This window comes from Corvus kubaryi, unplaced genomic scaffold (assembly GCF_017639235.1).
Source record: "Corvus kubaryi isolate FWS band 111438036 unplaced genomic scaffold, C.kubaryi_AGA036_p1.0 132, whole genome shotgun sequence".
Lineage (NCBI taxonomy): Eukaryota > Metazoa > Chordata > Aves > Passeriformes > Corvidae > Corvus > Corvus kubaryi.
In genome coordinates, this window is record NW_024580666.1 from 8,384,081 (window position 1) to 8,403,816 (window position 19,736).

The 19,736-nt window shown below is 41.9% G+C and overlaps 1 protein-coding gene across 4 annotated transcripts in view; it reads left to right on the forward strand.

Moving 5' to 3' along the window:
* The window catches only part of GNAL (G protein subunit alpha L), a 188,876-nt gene that overhangs the window by 160,941 nt on the left and 8,199 nt on the right, over positions 1–19,736 (forward strand). For 2 of the 4 annotated variants that reach the window (XM_042031671.1, XM_042031681.1), the window contains exons 6-11: positions 11,652–11,706; positions 14,101–14,174; positions 15,025–15,083; positions 15,332–15,452; positions 16,702–16,832; positions 18,863–18,930. In XM_042031671.1, coding sequence (XP_041887605.1) covers positions 11,652–11,706; positions 14,101–14,174; positions 15,025–15,083; positions 15,332–15,452; positions 16,702–16,832; positions 18,863–18,930 — 508 coding nt within the window. Of the gene's footprint in view, positions 1–5,792; positions 5,901–6,517; positions 6,537–11,651; positions 11,707–14,100; positions 14,175–15,024; positions 15,084–15,331; positions 15,453–16,701; positions 16,833–18,862; positions 18,931–19,736 lie in introns of those variants that run through there. The other 2 variants (XM_042031690.1, XM_042031699.1) reach the window with 2 other exon arrangements.

Consider the following 19,736-nt stretch of genomic DNA (forward strand, 5'->3'; position numbering starts at 1 on the left):
CGACTTCGGATCCTTCTGCCTCCACCTCCTGAGGGCAACCAACTCTTCTGAGCAATAGTCTGAAGAACTTTTATATTCGAAATTCGGTTGAATTCGGACTTTCTGTGAAAAAAGGTCTCATCCTGGGAGACTGTCACAAGAGTCGTTCTCGCCCTCAGAACAGGTGCTGGGCATGCTCCTTCTCAGACCATATTCCAGCATCTGAGCCACAGTGTCATACACACAGTTTGATGGGGAAAAGAGAACCTGTTAGGGAATTTGTTGTTCTAGGCATCCTCACATTTCAAGTGAGAAAGAAAAAGCAAAAGGATAAAAAGGCATCTACTTTTCTCCCTGAAAATACAAAACTTGCACCTGCCCTCAGAGCCTGACCACAGGATGAGCTGCCTATATGTCACCAGCTATAAATCATTACATAAACATGAGTGATGATTCCATATTTAGAGAACAAATAATTCCTGGTTTCGTTTCCACAGGTTACATCCAAGCTGGGAATGGTATTTTTAATCTTCTCTTTAAAAGAAAGAAAAGAGAGAAATGACAACATTTTGAAATCTGAACTGACAAGTGGCTTTGGGTTTCTGACATTTATGCCTTATTTGTATATTCCTGTTCAGCCTTTTCCAGCTGCTATTGCATAAATCTTCCACGTTTTTTCCACTAACTGTATGGGTGGAGAAGACAAATTAGGAAGTTCAGCTTCCTTCTCAGTGCCTCTTGTTAGGAGTTTTAGAAGTAGTCCAGGGTTTGAAATTGGCCTCAGGGGATTTATTAAAATAAGTTGGCTTCTATCAAGTTTCTGCCCTTCCTTGCAGATGCGAACATGGTGCACAAAGCAATAGCTCCTAGGAAGTGGCAGGGTGACTTTTCAGCTGTAAAGGCCAAAGTTGTTCGCAGAGTACCACCATCATACCCTCGGGGTGGTAATATTGGCCACGATCGTGCAAGGAGCTGCAGCTGCCAGGCTCCCCAGTGGCTCCCTGCAGGTCCTCAGGCTGGCTGGGCCATGCTGCTGTATTGCAGCACCAGCACAGCCTGTCCAGTGCTGCTCAGCCCCCTCCTTTCTGAGCTCTCCCACCTCAGGAAGAAGATGGTGTGGGAGCACTGGCAGCCAACATTTCAGTGTGGAGTCCACACAGGGAGCAGCAAAGATTGCCCATGGTGCCAAATTCTCTGTTAGCCACAAGCCAAGATCCCTTTGCTCCAGCTTTTTGTAAACCAGACCCAGGAAATGACAACCACCTGTTGGGTACAGGGTAGAATGATTAAAAACAGAAGCGTAACCTAATCTTTAAAGTAACTTGAAGCAGGACATAATCAGGTTGTTGCATAATTACTTTCCTCATTCCTCAAACTCAGGTCATTGTATGTTGTTTTAATCGTACAAGTGCACTGTGCGCTGTAAGAGTCGAGGAAAATGGATGAGAGTGTAAAGAAACAGGGAGTGCAGCATTAGGAATGCTTTTCACAAAATGCTGTATTAATAGTAAACAGTTGTTAACATGACTTCCTCTCAAATGCACAGGTAGCAGGGTTGTAGGGCTAGTTTTTAACACTTAAGTTTTATTTAAACCCTTGTTTAAATAGCTTATAGCTGCTAAGTGGAATTAGGCCAATTATTAGCAAGCTGGACATAGTCACTGCATTCTTCTCCTTCCATTTTTGTAGTAACAATTCATCTTCTTGCTTTAGTTCCATGTCTTCCTCCAGCTACCCAAGGAAATCACTCAGCCAAGCCGTAGGTGGTGTGACCAATTGCTTGAATACATTCAGTGGTTAAATATATCCTGTTCTAAAATGGGCAGGATAATGGTGATTTAAAGAAAATGTCTCAGCAGCAGCATTTGTAAAGGTACAGGAATTTTCTTATGACTCTAATGGTTATGTCTAGCATTTGTATCTGTACTGTTAGACCTCTTTCTTCTTGATGTTCTTACTTTCACCTGGTAATTTCTAGTGCAGATGATCATACACAGATATTTACCAGATACTGTTTTTCATTAACAGCTCCAGAGTGTGTTGTGCGTGGGAATAAGAAGGATAACCCATCTGTTTTAGACTACAATTAGGGAAGCCCTAATAAATTCTAGTGCCTGGCATGAACAAGTTTGGGAAGAGAGCAAGCTTTGAGTCCTTCCCATTGAAGGTGAATGGTTGCCATGTCCCTTAGCTTTGCAAAAGTGAAGGCAACAGGTCTACCTCTGAATGATAGGTGAAGTGGTTCTGTTGGGTGTTTGGAGGTTAAATGCTCAGGAACTGCTGAAAGGATGTCAGTCCTCATCATCCTTCTGTCCTTTAACTCCTGAGCCATTAATTTTTGTCCTGTTGTGTAAGTTTTCTTGCCTTGAACATTGACAAGGTGATATCCTATTTCAGTAACTCTGAGAAGAAGCTGGTGAACCACACAGCAGCCCGGCACATCAAAGGATTACTCATAGAGTTGTGTCCAGCATGACCCTTACCTTTTGTGAAGCATGTCCTTCACACAAGGTGAAGGTATGAGAGTGCACTGTTAAAGCTGAGACAAGGATTAAGGAATGCAGAAGTGCAGAAGAGAAATGATCCATCACTGCACTTCATAAACTGCAATAAGGAAAAGGAAATTTTACCAGCTGTTCTGCAAGGTCGGCATTAAGAGTTTCTTTTTTCCCACTGTGCAGGAAGCTGGTCGCCTTCTTGACTTTCTCATAGAAAAATTTTCTTGGTTCGCACTGATGGCATACTTCAGGTTTTACATGCAATCCCAGAAAGCTTCTTCTCTGGTAGGATAGTTGGTAGGAGCCCTCATATTCCTCGAATGGTTGTTACCTATAGGAACTCCAGATCCTGCCTATGTCTTGAAGCCTCCAAGACGTTGTCATGAGAGCTGATCCTGTGATCCAAATGTTAATCCTTGAAACTACTGCTGTTCTCCTGTTTAACCCCAGCACTCACTCGGCCTCCAGCCATGTCAATTCTCTGGGTCGTGTCAACACCTGACAAACACAATAGGTGAAAGCAAACAGATACACTCTCATTTTGCTCAGGATTCTAACACGCTGTTCCTTTCACTCTCGTGTCAGCAAAAAGGCACAGGTCTGAAAACAGTAATAAATATGCATATGTGCTTTTCCTGGCCAAGAGTGTTCGCCACCCTAAAGAATTCACTTTTCTTCATCTGGGTTTTCAAGAGAGTATTAGTATCCTCTTTTTTGAATCATCTGGCTTGATTATAGGTCTGAGAACTTTTGGCAGCAAGTTCTTTTGCACTGTGTTTGGACTGGTGCCACAGGTAAACACAAACTTCTCATGACTTCGTTTTCAGTCTGTGTTTTGTTACCTTTGCTTCTCCTGTTTGGGGATTTTCTGCTTTCTCTTCTGTAGAAAACACCAGTCAAACTGGTTTTTCCATTTTTGCAGTCACCATAACAGACTTATTATTCCAAACCACTTCCACCAGAGTAAGTGATCTTCAACTTCTAACAACCATTGCTGTTTCTAACCTGGATTTGGCATTCTTCAGGACTCATAGTACTTGGTGAATTTGTGTACACTAGGAAGATATCTACTGTGCAACCATTTTTGAAAACAAAGCCATGAACCAGAATATGTAAGTTGCACTGAAATAATTTTTCCATTATGACAGCAAGATAAACTTGTAAGCAACAGGGGAAACTCTGTGCAACATCCAGCGAAAATACATTTTGGTAACTTTTGACATCCGCTAGCAATGCTATGGTATGTATCTGGTGCTTGTAAACCTGATGCATTTTATAGCTTTGAGTATTACCAAGGCTTTTTCCCACAGCTTTTTCCTCAGCTTTCCTGAACATAAAAGTCCAAGATCTTTTTGAAGAATTCACCAGAAGAGATGGAGGTGAGGTCTTCTATGCAGTTTAGTTAGTGGGACATAAACCTAAGGTTTTGATCTGTCATTCTGTCAAAAGGCACATTCTGCAGGTCCTGATGAGACAGCTGCATTCTGCATGTGTCTCATCTGATGTTTCAGGTATTCTCAGGTTCCCTTCCAGCACCAGTCTGTGTAGTTGGTGGAAGATGTTAAATAGTTGTTTCATTCAGACAGTGGATAAAGAGATCCTAATCTGCCGTACATCAGCTCACAAAGCAGTTAGGATCCAGATCTCTCTGGATACCACAATATGAGCTTTCTGTTTTCAGGTTTTTATCTGTGGGTCCTCTGTTCAAAATTGCACTTAAAATTGCACTTAAAATTGCAGGATGTCCTCTGTGTAGCCTTTACATTGCAGAACTCAAATCTGTGTCCATATAAACACTCCATGGGTGTATCAATATGCACATAACGATTGTCTGCCTAGGATTATCCACTCACAAGGAAGAAGAAGATACAGTGAATTCAGTGGATTCTAGCTGGTCAGAAGGAGGGTCTGCATGTGCCAGTCTAAGCTTCAGATTTTATCAGTGCTTCATTCTTAGTCTGTGTTTTGCAGCAGCTCCACCACTTGCACCCCTGGGAATAAAACATCTGAACACACGCAGTAGAAAAATAATGTCCCTTCTAAAATAAGTGAATAAATTACCTTTCGTCTTTTTTCTCTCTTTGCCTGTCATCTTCCCTGTTCTCTGAGATCCCATGTGGTAGAAGTTGCAGATGATGAGTCTCATTTCTGCTGGAGCCTGTTAACCTTTCTGTGTGAATGACAGTTTTCCAGATTTAAGTCTTAGTCAGTGTTTATGTTAAGAAGAGGGTTAATGATGATCCCCATAGGCCTCTCGCTCAGAAAGCAAAAACATCTGCTAAGCCAAGAAGTGGTTAGTTTGCTAAATTTAGAAGGAAGAAATGCATTTCCCAAAATTTGCACTGCTTCTTAACAAATTTAGGGAACCGGTGGGGGCAAGCTGTTATGGAAGTCATACTGTTTATTCATGTTTTAGTTTAGTTCATCTATTTTCAGTTAAAAGTGGTATTGCTGTTATTAAGCAAAAAGGGGGTATTACTGATACAGTTGAAATGTTTAATGCAATCAAACTATCTGTGCATTTGTTTAGGCTAATAGCTGGACACATGCCAAAGCCTGCGAAGCTTAGAGATGTTCTGCAGTACATACTTAGCAGTGGAGAAAGTGAGGTTAAAGTGGATGTCTGCTAGGAAACTCCCTTAACCAAACCCACAGACCATGAAAACTACAGATTTTGGCCATCTTTCTTTCTCCTCACCAAATGTGCCCCCAGTTGCCACCAGCAGTCTGGCTTCTTGAAGGAGAGGGATGCCTGATGAATGGTATGTGAGCCCTTGGTTGCAGCCATCATCATCTGTCTTTGCTTTTAGTGTCTTGGCCAAAGTTGTCATCAGTAAATAGGGTTTAAACTGGAGTTTTCCTGCTTTGTGCGATCACTGGGGAGCATTGATGGCTGGTACGAGTAAAGCCTCTCATGACAGCAGTGCTCTTGATGGCTTCATGGTGGCTGGGGCCACAGCTGGCAGCAGCTATGGCCAGGGAGACAAAACAAAATGGGTTACATGCTCCCAGTCAAGCTGCTTGTGCAGCACAGCTTGAGTGTCCAGGAGAGATCACCATCGGTGGCCTGAGACCCTGCCCAGTCTTGTTGCCCCTCTCCCTCTGGAGCAAGCTCAATGGATGGTGCTGCTCTGGGGAAATACATGGCTTTGCCAGAGGTTGTACAATCGTATCGCTTGTCCGTGGTCCCCAGCAGGCTGGTGGTGCCCCGCCTCCAGCCGCTGCGTCCCCCCTGGCCCGAGCAGAGGGCTGGGCAGATCCTTTGAACCACAGATCCTCAAACTTCCCTGGGCGGATAAGGAGCTGGCGGTTTTCAGGCATGACTGTACTTTGCTCTCCCTCTTGGTCTCCTTTTTAACCTTTTCGTCTCCTGACACAGCAGGCTCTCCTTGCTGGCGAGCTGGGAGTTACGGATGGGTGAAGGTGCGTTTCTGTGGACAAACCCCACCATTTTTCGGTCATCCCCACGCAGCCCTTTACCAGCCCTGGGCAGCGCAGCATGAGCTCTGCTGGGAGGCTGGCAGGCCGTGGGGAGGTACGGGAGGGAAAGCTGACAAAAGGGATACGCAAGGTAAATTCAGAAGATCTTTGCTAAATTCATGTTTTACCTGTGTTTGAGCAACAACCTCGGGGCGAGACGCAGCAGAGCCTCCCTCCGCCTGCGGACACGGTCCGGGAAAGGGGCCGGGCAGGGAAGGGACGGGAAGGGAAAGGAGCGGGAGCGGGAGCCGGGCAGAGAGCGCCCCCTCCCGGCTGTCGCCCCCGGCACAGCCCGTGTCCCCGGCCGTGTCCCCGCGGCTGGAGGGACGCGGGATCGCCGTCAGACAGGGACTTGGTACAGCCGGGAGCGCACAGGGCACGGAGCAGGGGCCAAACCCGTGTGACAAGCCCAGCACCGATCCGTGGGTTCCCAGCCCTGCTGGAGGCGGCGCTCTGTTCCAGCAGCATCTTTAGTACTCGTGTGTTTGTTTTGGGTGTTTTCTTCCGTAACAGCTTCTGCAGCAGCTGGTGTTTCAAAACTGGGGCACAGCATCCGTGAGCCAGGGCGGATCCCAACAGGTCTGGTTCTCCCTTTTCGCTCTGCCCCTTTTCGCTGTGCCCTCGCACGCGTGCTGGCTCCTGGTGGGAAGCGACTGCAGCGTGGTGTGGAGGGGAGAGAAGGGTACTCCTCTGTCACATGGAAGCTGTATTTAAAATATAGTGATGCTTTAAATTTGGCAGGAAAATCCTTAGCCGGTAAATTTTGTCAAGCCTTCTGAGGGATTTCTGCTGGTATTTTCAGCAAATGACTTGGGAAAATAAATCCTTTAGGGGGTTAGAATATTACTGGAGGCTGTTTTCATTATGTCTTTCTCACTTACCAAGAAATGTATCAGAATAGCATGCGTTTGCTTGAAGCCCAGCCTTGGAGCCTAAGGTATTCAGGTATTCTCGAAAACAGAAATCCGCAGTTTCCTGTTTCAAATGTTGCAGGAAGAATTAACAGGATTATAATGCCTTAGCTGATTAAAAAAATATATGTGTGTGTGTGTGTGTGTATATATATGTAATGGGGGGGGGAAAGGGGGGAAGTTCAATATTGATGTCCCTGAGAACTGCAGCAGAAACAAAAAAAATTTTTTTTTTCCATTTCACTTCCCTAGAGACTTGGGTTATTCTTTTTTCTTGTGAAGTGTCTGCCTCACCTGTGACTTCATATCTGAGGAGAGTGGAATTAAAAGTCCTAGTTCTGGATGGTTTCATATACATACATACATACATACACACACACACACACACATATATATGTGTTTATTTGAGCCTGGCTAAGGAGTTTGCAAAGCCCTTAATGGTCCATCCAAATTGTAAAGGTTTGCTGACCCCACAGCTTACTTGAAGATAATTTTGAGATTCTTCACCTGAGAACTTAAAACCATAAGGATTTGCCACTATACCTTTTCCTTTTAAAGAGACAAGCATTTTGAATGGGTTTGATTTCTTGTTTTCCATGGGAATTTTTTGATATAAGGCCATTGAAATATTACAGTGAGAGCATACAAATGGTTGAAGTAGATCAAGATTTATTAAAATGCCTAATTTGGTGTATTGATCTGTGATTTAGCACTTCATCTTTCCAGTTCTTTGGATGTCAAAGTACGCTTACAAATATAGCATGGGTTTTCTGTCTATCATATTGTTCTCAAGACACGATTTTTCTTTTAATTGTCATTTTGTTTGTGGAGTCAGAATATCTATACAGAGCCATGTAGTGATTTATTCAGTGAGAAAAGGATTTTCATGTACGATTACCTCCTCTTTATTTGTGCATTTATGAATCCTTTTTTCAGAAATTCTTATATAGCTGCTACTGCTGCTCAAATTGCCATGGTTTTTAAAGAGAATAATGCTTATTGATAGTTCCCACATGCACTGGCAGGCACATCTAAAACCTGTACTTTTGTGTTCACAGCTTGCATAATATAAAATTTAGAGATTGCTTGTCAAACTAAGTGTCAGCTGAGTTTCCTAGGAAACTCACTGAAGATATTTATAAAACTACAGATCAGCTTAATAATAGATATAATAATGTCAGTAGCTCATTATTTTTTTTAACTTTATCGGTCCATTTTACTTTGCTTTAATTTGTTGCCAAACCAAACCACTGCATTTCCAAACAGAGCAGAGGAGACCTTCCTTCCAATACCTTGCCTAACTAATTTCTCAAGAAAAGGGTAGTTTCTGCTGCTCTGTGTAAGGAAATGTAAAACACTCTACTGTAAAATTAAGAAGAACCTAAATGTCATACTAGTTATCTGACTGAATCCTTTATAAGTAAAACCACAACTGTGAAATAGAAATATAAATATTGTGTCATGTTATTGTTTTATTCACAGTTGAATTGAATGTGTGAGTTTGAAGTTCGTTGCACATGCATGCAAAACAGTCACTGCATAATTTAACATAAATCCTGAGTATGGGTTTCTATAGAAGCTACATAAATAGAATACCTGTCAGTATTGTAAAAAGGCATGATTCTGTGAAAATAATTATATCCCTGAGCTGAAAAAAACAGGATCTAAAAAGAGAGTAAGTGATACTTGGTGTCCATTTTTATTCATTCTTCTGTTATTATGTTTTCCTCACACTGATTCTTTGAGACATGAGCGTTACCACAGTTGAGAGATCTTTTTGTACTTTAAGCTCTTTAAATTGAAATTTCAGTCATGCAGACTCAAAATTTGCTGATCTGTAAATATCTATATATGTATAAAATAATTTATGTTTTGTCAGAACATAATTGTTCAAGATAGCTAGGATTCGGTGAAGTTAACGTTCTCTGGAAAGCAGTTTAGAAAAGTAATTTCAGTTTTTCCATTTTAGTGCAGTACTGAGAATGAAGTTAGTGTGTTTAGAAATGAGGCAGTATTGACTCCTTATCTTATCTGGAATCCATTACTTGTACCTAATGTGTACATTTGCCTGTCAGAACTATTTTTTGGTGCTGTGCTAATTAGACAAGTAAGGAGTTCATATGAAGGATATTCAAGAACTGATTTTCTTTTGAAAAGGTAAGAGTGTAGCTGTCTCTGTTTCGCTGTCTTAGAAATCTCATTGCACACTTAGCGATGTAGTTGCAGAAGAAGTCTTAGGAAGCCTTTCCATCACACACTGGAAAGGTTAATTTTCTATAAAGCTACAAAATTTATCCTAATCTTAATAGTAGCTGCATGTGGATTTATTGGATGCTAGTGATATTCCAGCTTGTTACAGCAAGGTGGCAGGTAAACCTTGTAAATCATTGCATTTATTTTAATATGGCTTACATGCAGACAGCAACCTTACAAGCATTTAATGGTACAGCTGCTGTGTCAAATGTTATTTTTTAAGCCCATGATGTTTGTCAGAGCTGGCTCTCTCTTAGCTGTAGTGTTGCAGTTCAGGCTATTCAAAACTGGTCCTTCTGCTGGGACGAAGTGGAAGATGACTTCAGCTGATAGGTAGGACATCTAATTAGGAGATTTAGCTCTTTCCCAACCTGTCATGGATTGTGTGTCGTGTAACTGCATTACTTCTGTAATGCAGTTACTAAGGAGCTTCCTCTGTTCCTTACCATAATTTGCCTGTCGGAAACATGCAAGTGCTAACAACCAAAAACCTCCCTTGAGCACTTGTATAGCACTTGTGAGAAAGGTGTGAGTTAGCACTAAATACTGTGTTTAACCATTTTGGATAAATTCTGCCAAAATGGTCCTGGTATTGTAGACATCGGAGAATGTATTGTCTCTGATTTATACACCAACTTCCCAAGAAATGTTTCTGCAAAAAAAGCCAATTCACTGTGTGTCTGGCAGGGTTTGTGGTGGTGTTGTATTTGTGCACAAACACTGACTTCAATCCGCACTTTTGAGTAGATCCCTTTCTGTGTCAGCCATAGTCCGTACTTTGGAGCAGACTTAGAAGAACAGCCATGTTAAGGAAAATTACACTGTGATCAGGGAGTTTCAGCCTGGAGGCATTTTGGATTTGGGCTTTTTTGCCTTCTTGTTTCATGTCCTTTGCTTCAAGCGTGAGATGAGAGTTCTGCTGGTAGTAGGTTGTCACTGAAAAATGCATCACTCTGCTCTGGTGTCTGCATGAGCTGTGGGGATAACTGAAGTTAAACTTTGCTCGGTCAAGGTTCTCAAGGTGATGAAAATCATCTGACCAAAAGGTTCAGCCTGAATACAACTGCTTTCCCATGGTGACTGTAGCTTCCTATAGGAATATACTTTTGTATTCTTATATAAATTTATAGGGCTTTTGGCAAGGAAGGAGGATTTGTGAAAAGATGCTTTTTCTTTAGAGTTTCTCCCATATAGTTTTGCTATCAGGCACCCATTGGGTTGTGCCTAACAGTGATTTTTTTAAAAAAAACCTGTTCTTAGCCATCACACCTTGATCATCCAGAAAGAAAAGCTGGATATTCTAACTGTAGATACTGCATTTTGTTTCCCTGCTGTAACAGTGGAGGTTCGAAAAGGGAAAATATTGTAAGTAAATACATATGCAGTATATTTCCTTTTCCTTTCAGTTCATATCCGTGGGAAACTGCTATGAGAATTACAAACAGCTTTTAGGGGGCTATTTTTTCAACTGGTCAGTGTGTGTGACCCCTGTGTTAACAGTGAGTTATATTTTAAGTCAAGAGTTCACTGATTTTTTTTCTTTCCCAGTGCAATTAAGTGGGACATGTGTTCCACATGCACACTCAAGTAAAATTGAGGAAAACATGCCTTTTGATAATATTGTAGTGGGATGTGTCAGCCAATGGGATATTCACTGCCAAATACCAAATAAAAATGTAGAAATTCAAGAAAGCTTCTAAGTCATACAGGCAGTCTGGGGAAAATGAGCCAGATCTAAGAAATGGGTGGAAGTGAGAGAGGAGAACCTGCCTCTTTTAGCAATAAATATAAAATCACTTTTTTATGTCCTTAAGTGCTGCCATTCTAACACATATTAGGAAAGAATTAAAGCTTTAAAAATCTTTAATAAGTAATCATAGAATGTAATTCCCCCTGTTTTTCTGGTTCTCTTTTCTCTTGCCCTCCCCTGCAGCTGTAAGTCCTTCTTTCACTCTGTGCATCTCACTGAGTTTTGGTGACATAAAGAATCAGATTCATTAACTTCCACTTTTTGTGCTTTAGTTGCAGTGTTGGAGGGCGGCAAGTCAGTCCAAGGCTTTTTGTATGTACCAACAAGCAATTCTGCTAACATTATTGAGACCATAATTAACATAACATTATACTTGATCAGCATTATGCTAAATAAGACACCCCTTTGCCACATTTTCTGTATCAAATTCCAAAATCTTTTTTAAGTCTTAACAACCGTATGATGTTAAGATCTATGGTTAGTTGTAGTATTTTTGGTGGATCTCCCAAAATTGTAGCATTTTAACTGCATTTTGAACCACTTGTGAGCACTGCGTAATGGTAACTTTAAAAGTGCTATATTGAAACAAAGTCTGGGTAATATGTTTGTTTGCCTTGTAAAATGTAACCTACAGCAATATAAGGAAATCATCAGGCTTGTAACTTTACTATTCAAGTTGTGTTTTACTTCTTAGCAGGCGTGTAAACTAGAAAAGGTAGTGAAATGTCTTCTACTAGACAATATTTTACATATCTAAGTGCATGTTTATTTTTCTTCTAGCTTTTTAGAAAGAATTGACAGCGTCAGCATGGATGACTACACACCCACAGATCAGGTTAGTAAAAATAATGGGGCAGGGTCTGAACCAAGACTCCCATTCATCTGGATTGTCTGTGTAATTTATTTTAGTCTTTACTGCAGCTGAAATAAGGCATATGGCAGAATACCAGAATATGGTCTAGCAGTTTAAGTAAGGGATATTAAAGAAGAAGAGGCTTTTTGGTGGTGCAAACTTGTCTTCTACTGTTGTTATATGTAGGTCGGTGATTCCTGTAATACATCAATTTTGTCTTCTTGCTTCCTCTTCCTGTTCTGCGTCCCACAAAAAGGGGTGAATGGAACAAAAATCAGAAAGCAGAAACATAGAAGCTTATGGCTTCCCTCACCAGCCTTTGCTACACAGAAGTAATGCTTTATTTCAATCGTGGAGGTGATCCCAGCGGGAGACTTCCCATGTCTATCAGAAGGATTCTTCAGAGGCAAAAGCTTGCAGTGGATCTGTTGTCCAGATTCAGGGAGAGCACCAGTGGCGGCAGCAGAACTTGCAGACTTGTCTGCAGGTGTGCAGATCCATTCTTTGCAGCCTGTGCCCATCTCCTGTGGGCAGCAGAGTTTCTATTTAAGCCTTATTTGCAGGACAGTACATTTTTTTCCCAGATGCTGTGACACATCTTGCTGGAGTGCTCTAGTGACAAACACATTCATGTTAAGGCTGAACTGGGGCAGCCTTGAAATAAGAAGGGGCTTCACCGTGTTGCCTGGCCTCGGCTGCCTTCCCTGAGCTCAGGCTGTGTGGTTTCCTTTGATGTCTCTTCAGCAAACATTCTGAAGTGGTTATTTTTCAGTGCTGCTATGCCACTGTCATCTAGCAGTCTCAGCCAAGATTGTGGCCCACATTGGAAGCTGCAAATACAGGTGGCAGGAGAGAATCCCTGCACTGGATAATTCAGTCTAACCATGCAAGGCATGTAACACGTGGATGCCCTTAAAAAAAAACAGAGTTGTCAAATCTCACCGTGCAGTCAGGGACTGAAATTCAGAGAAATTAAGTGACTTGCCATAGATCACCCAAGGAAACATGCAGAGCAGAGCCTGTTCCTTCAGACCTAGTTTAAGTCCATGTCCACAAGAGTGTCCTATAGTCGACCCAGTATAGGATCAATTATTCAAGCACTCAGGACATTTTCAGACCAAAGCAGTAGCACTGGGATTTGCTCCATCTAGACCTCATGGTTTTAGCATTGATATCACTCACCTAGGGAGAGAAGTCAGTGAAGAAAAGCCTCATTTTTGCTTTCATTGTTTACATTAGTGTTGGCCTGTTTGTTGCTGGGAGGCCTTTCTCTACCTGAAGTAGTCTTTCATCACCTAGAAATTTTTCCTGGTACTTCCTTTGAGAAGAAATGTCTTGAAAGACCAGAAAACACCTTTGGTATTTGGCAGGTGGAAAACTTTTGCTCTGAGGGGGGGACTCTCTTCTGCTTTTGTTTTTGCTATGCTGTATCAGTTGCCTTGCTGAATTAACTGGTAAAAAGCACTAATTTCCTCTCTTCCCTTGCTTTCTGGTTTTTGGGGGTTTTTGTGCACCATAACAAATAAATGTCAGCAAGCGACAGAAAATGACAGTAACATATAAAATAACTGAAAGTATTAAATAAGTGGCCTTCAGCTGAGTGCATGCAGCTGTCAAAGCAGCCATGGTTTGCCTTGGCTACCAGAAGCAGTAGATGGTAGGGTAGGGGAGAAAAGTCAAGCTGTGCCTGCACTCTGCACCACAGGCTGCCTCCTTCCATCCATGAAGGGGGCATCATATATCGCTTTTGCCTACTCCCCTTGAGAATTGAGGAAATTATTATTTTTTAATTATTGAAAGGAAGTCGGTTAAGTTGTAAAGTATCCCTAGTTTAAAAACTAAGAAAGAAATGCCACATTTCTGTACAACCTAAATTCTGTTCCCTTGTGCTCTGTAATAGAGCTTTAATTACTCAGTCACAAGCTATTATTTCGATAGGATTCCTGTCTCATTCAGTACAAAAGAGGGCAGAGTTAAGGTTACCTGGGCAACTGTAAATCTGGAGTTTTCTAACATTTGAATACTTGACTTTACAACATGAATAACATTTTTCTTAGTTTTATGTAACTTTAGAATTCATTATCGTCATCACATACCAAGGTGTATGGCCATCAAGAACAGGTTTCAGTGGGCAGTAAGGAGAACACAGATGGGGTCTCCTGCTTTCTGAGTGTGCACAAACCAAATGCAGTGATCATGATTAAGTTTATCTACCATGTCAGTACAGACAAATGCCAATTTACCAAGAGGTCTGATTGAACTTTAATTAAATGAAACATCTAAGACTTTTCATGGAAAATAGTATTCCAAGCTTTTAAAAACAAAATGGGTTAGAAAAAAAGCCTTACTAATCAGCTTCTGTGTTCTTATTTCCAGGACCTATTAAGATGCAGAGTGTTGACATCAGGGATTTTTGAAACAAGATTTCAAGTAGATAAAGTAAATTTCCAGTAAGTCTATTAGTAATGGTTTATGAATATCATACTAATTTTTAACAACTCCATTCAGATGTCTGTGCTCAGGTATGCGTGGTATAGTAGGCTTAGGGTGGGAGTTGGATAGGTTTTAGTTGTTTGATTTGGCTTTTTAGCTCTCTTTCCATAGGTCCTAGTAAAATTACCTCATACTTTGCAAAAAATAGCTTTTATTAGTTATGTGTATTAGTAGTGGTCTATAGTAGGGTTGTGAGTGGCTGCTTGTAAAAACTGGTGCATTGGTATAGCACTGTAAAATCATAAAATACCTTTGGGGATGAGAGCTCACAGAAGTCAGTGGGAATCCTCCCTTCTTCCAGAGGGCTGCAAGCTCTGTGGGTTTTTTGCTGTGTCTCTGTAAAACACCCACAGTCAGAGTGGCTTCTCTTTCAAGTTCTTGCCCAGAAAGGTGGCAGTGCTGACAGGGCCGAGCTGCCTCCGTGTCCTCCTCCATATAGAGATGCCCTCTCCCCACCATGCATCAAAATACCCTGAAACCTGTCCTGGTTTATAGTACAGTGGGTCCAGCCTTACATGTCATACGCACTTCTGTGGACTGGGAAGGCCAATGCTTGTCCTTGAAGAGTGTATTTTTCATTTTATGGGTTCAGTAGCCTTCTCCTGGCAGAGTGGGGCAGGTGGAGCAGTGCAGCTGTCTCTGACATGCAGCGCAGCATCAGCAGATCTTTCTCCTCTTCAGGGGATATTTTGCTGCCTCTGTCTTTGGGGCTGTCAGATTTTTAAACTGAACCCTCGGGCTGTGCATGCTTTGTGTGATTTTTCCTAGTGCACATAAGTGATATAACATCCTATGGCTTTTTAACAGCATGTTTGATGTAGGTGGCCAGAGAGATGAGAGAAGAAAATGGATCCAGTGCTTTAATGGTAAGTAAAAACATTCCATATTTTATTTTGAACTTATTCTCTGAGGTGTGAGCAGCCTAGTGTTCATATCCACACACAGTATCTCACTAGCACAGGAGTCCAGTGTTACAGATAACTTTTTTTTAGTATTTTTGGCTGATTGGTGAGTAATGGCAGTGTTGCCCTGAAGAGTATGTGCTGGGATAACAGAGATGTTCTGTTCTCTCTCCTTTCTTTCCTTCTGCCTTTCTTTTGTGTGTTCTGCCCAGATGTCACAGCTATCATCTTCGTTGTGGCTTGCAGCAGCTACAACATGGTAATAAGGGAAGACAATAACACAAACAGACTACGGGAATCCCTGGACCTTTTCAAAAGTATCTGGAATAATAGGTAAAGCAAACTTCATTTCCCACCCACCCCTCCCCAGTTTAATTACAGTTCAACTCCTTACAGAATAGGACTCCCCTTGCTATGGGGTCAGATTGTTTATTCAGAGAACACCCAGGTTGGGTCAGGTCTCAGGGTGTCCCCACGGTGGCACCCCTCCCTGGCAGGGGCCGTGGCACAGGGACAGTGCATGCAGCGTTTCACCACTCCTGCCAGAAATGGTGCAGGGCGTGGGGACAGCTTGGAAAGGGCAAGCCACCCAGGCTGGCTGCTACGAGGGAGGCAGGGGAGACCCTCTTCTGGCATCACTGTGCTGCTTGGCTGAGACCGAGATCCTCTGAGGCACATTTGATCTCCTCAAACGCAGTGGCAGGAGCAGCTCGCTGTGCTTGTTCCTTACCTGGGCAGCTGCTCTCCTAAGGGTCATCTCTGAGAGCACAGAGTACCTCTGCCTTGGGGGATAATGCTTCAGATCTAACCTAACTGGAATTGCCATTAAATTGCCATTCTGCCACAGTGCCTGTAAACCATAGGTACGTAACCAAATAGCAACCCAAATGGGTTCCTGGTAGAGAACAAATAAAAACAATGCACAAAATAAGGTAATGAAGTTTTCAGCACATACGTGTGAGGATGCTCTGCAGTGAGAAGTGATTGAAGGTAGAGTGAAGGAAGAATGTTAACTGCGCATCCCAAGGCACATTGTCACAGTGATGGATTAACTGGGGAAGAAAAGAGAGATTATTTTCTTTTCATTCATCAGGTGTCATACAGACCACCCTAAAAGATGGGATATCTGTGCGGATGAACAGTAGCTTAGACAGAGTAGTCTGAGGGAAGGGAGATTTCTAGCCTAGCCTTCTAGCCTTTTTTTTTTTTTTTACTTCATCACAAACAAATAAAGCAGACAGTAATGTCTGGTTGTGAACTGTGGTGCTTCTAGAAAATGTCATCAGTTTCCCAACCTGATATCTAAAAGAGAATTTAGAAAAAATTTTGGAAGCTACTCCCTTCAGCAATGTCCACTGCAGTTTTTATAAATGTATTTACTGACCCTAGAAATATACCCACCAGCACAGGTGAAGACCTTTTGAAACAATCATTTAGTTCATCTTTCTTTGTCTGTTGAAGCATGTTCTACACTATTCACACTGTCCAGACAGGGATAGCCAGTACATTTTCTATCAATGTGATACATTTTTGTTGATTAACATGTGAGAGATAACACAAACGTTTGGTTTGTTTTTGACAGGTGGTTACGGACCATTTCTATCATTTTATTCTTGAATAAGCAGGACATGCTGGCTGAAAAAGTCTTGGCAGGGAAATCAAAAATTGAAGATTACTTTCCTGAATACGCGCATTATACTGTACCTGAGGATGGTAAGGTTTTTCCCCATGCTGGGATTGGACCTGCTGGCATGGCCCAGCCCATAGATCCTCTCCCTGTCTCTCTTTCTCTGCCTCTCACACACACACACACATTCACAAGCACACACTGTTCTTCACAGGAGCTGCTGGTCAGGTAAGGAGCATGCCAGCAGCACGTAGCTCACAGGCACCCCCGTGTGGGCAGGGTCTGAAGGGGTTCCAGCTCCAGAGCACCTGCCTTCCCCGTTTGGGAGGCGCCACCAGTCCTAGGAGAGCAAAGCAGCCACACATCTCTCCCCCTTGCCAGATGCTTCTGCCTGGGCCTCCCACAGTGCTGAACTTTGTTGGGGATTCATGAGACTTATTTTGTAGCCATTCTGCGTCCTCCAACACTGTAAATTTCAGTTTTAGAAATACTGATGTGAAGCCCAGTAGACCATCAAGGGAACTTTAATGGAGGAAGACCACATCAGTAGATAGGAAGAGAGCTGTGGTGATGGAGCAGTCAGTTTCTTATCTTCAAGAAGTGCAATGATTCCTGCACCACAGTAACATACTGCAGAGGTAAACTCTAGTATTATGCCAGTTTTGTACCAGGCAGAGAGCTTCCCAAACATCTCAGGTCTCTGTCTAGCAAAAGTGGTAGAACTTTTACTTTCTGACCACTTGCCTCTGCCTTACCTGAGTGATGCCCCTGGCATGCTGCTTGCAGCCACCTCTTGGAAAAGGCTTTCATTCTCTACCAACCACCACCAGCAGTCTAGGTTATAGAGGTGAAGATGGTGATAAGCTATTTTCAGCCTTCATTGAGGTCTGGAACTTCACAAGTGTGATTCTGAGTTTCAGGTGCAGAGGATAAATAAACTGTCCTAAAATCTGAGTTGATCTGGCATCTGTTTTGTAATGCTAAGGGCTTTCAGAAGAAATCTTGTCTCCATCACCTAGATTTCCCTTTCTCAAACATACACCACATAGACAGAGTTTGAGTGAATTTTCAGCATTTTTAAATAATAATCCAATTGTCAGAAAAAAAGTAGCTTTTGGTATTTCTCAGAGGGATTTCACAGTGGGTATCTAGAGTGATCCAGAATATTCACACATGAAGCAGCTCTCTATTTTTAACCTGTGGTTGTTCACTTATTCTTCAATTTCAGCTGACATTATTTAAGGGCAGCAGCACTGAATTCCAATATGCTGTTGATTGTGCTGCTGCTCTATTTTTACCCCCAGCACTATGGATGAACAATAGATGTCCATGTTCTGATAAATTCTGCCCTTTACAATATTATGTTTATAAGCATCTGATTTTGGTATCTTAGATGAGAAATAACACTGAAAGGAGATAAATAGGTTATCTCTTCACCCAATTGTTTTTCACACTTAGGGTAAATACAGTCATTGCATGGCCTAGATAGTGACAACTTCAGCTGCCAACAAACAGTTAATACTGATCAACAAGTTTCCTGCTCAACAAGAATTTAGTCCAGGACCCCTTGATGGGCAATATATCTGAAGTATTCTGCTGACTTGGGGCCTGGAAATAAAATATATTTTTTTATATATATCCATCGCAAGATCTTTCAATGCTATCATTTTTTCCAGGTGTCATTTTGGACTAACCGTTTTTAAACCCACGTTCTTGCCTGCAGAAGCTTTTTTCAGGAGACTCTGTTCTGCTGCAGAAACTGAACAGCTCAGCTGCTTTTTCTAGTCATATTTTCTGACAAAAGCTAAACCCTAACTCCCACTTGTTTTATATCTATATGAACAAACTTGTGGATGTGAGTAAGCCTTTTTGTGATATGACCAATGACATTGTTGCAATGATTTCAGCAGTTTTCAGGTTCCTAAAATACGTTGTATGCATAGTCAGGTTTTACAGTAACTCTTCATTTTAGAATTACCTCCTGGGAATCTCCTCTAATATTTAACATTTCAATTTCTGTACTGAAGGGCTACTTCCTCCTTATTAGATCTTTTGTTACAAGTAGGTGATTGTTTGCTTTTTGTGTGCCTGATGTCATTTGTTTTTAATTTAACAGCAACACCAGATGCAGGAGAAGACCCCAAAGTCACAAGAGCCAAGTTCTTCATCCGGGATGAGTTTTTAGTGAGTAATTTTCATCTTATGTGTGATTCTATCATAGGAAATGCTGACAGATGGCAGAGTTTATTTAGAGAAAACTGATGGGGTTTTGCAGAAAGCTAGAAGGAGAGGACAACGTCTGGCAATTCCCTAATTCTTTTCAGCTGCCCATCTTGCAGAACCTTCGTCAGTGCTTGCACATTTTTATGCCCATTTCATATAAAGTCACCTGCCATGCAAACTGTTACACAGTAAGTGCTAGTGCTTAGAATGGTCATGTACAGTCCGTGCATAAACAAATAGGCTTTCATACTTTTATCCTGCATTCCTCCAAGGACTTCAGCAGTGGTCAGCTGAGAGCAGGAATTACAAAAAAAAAAAAAAAAAAATCTGGTATGCCAGTTAGGAGGTTTGCCTCACCTTTGGACTGGTATCATGGCCCTACTGAGGCATTGTAAGAACGCTTCCTTGTCTAGTCACGTTTTCTTGCAGTTAAGGTTTCTTCTGTAGCTGGAGCTGAAGAGGTGCTGTTTACATTTTGAAGGTGAAAGCAGTTGTCAGGCATACAATCACAGCCCAGCTCTGCGGTCAGAAACAGGGAGTTTAATCCAGTATCACTTGTGGCTTTGCTCATTCTGAGCTGTTTCCACAGTGCAGAGCAGTAACAGAGACCAGAGCCAAAGCTCATCCACCATGCCCTACTGGTAGAAACTATATGTGTATGTTTGAGATAACAAACTGAGTCGTTAGCATTAAGAATTTTAAAGTCATTATGCATTTACGAGCATTGTTAGGATTTACAGCTGTTGACGCACCAAGTAAGAAGCAAT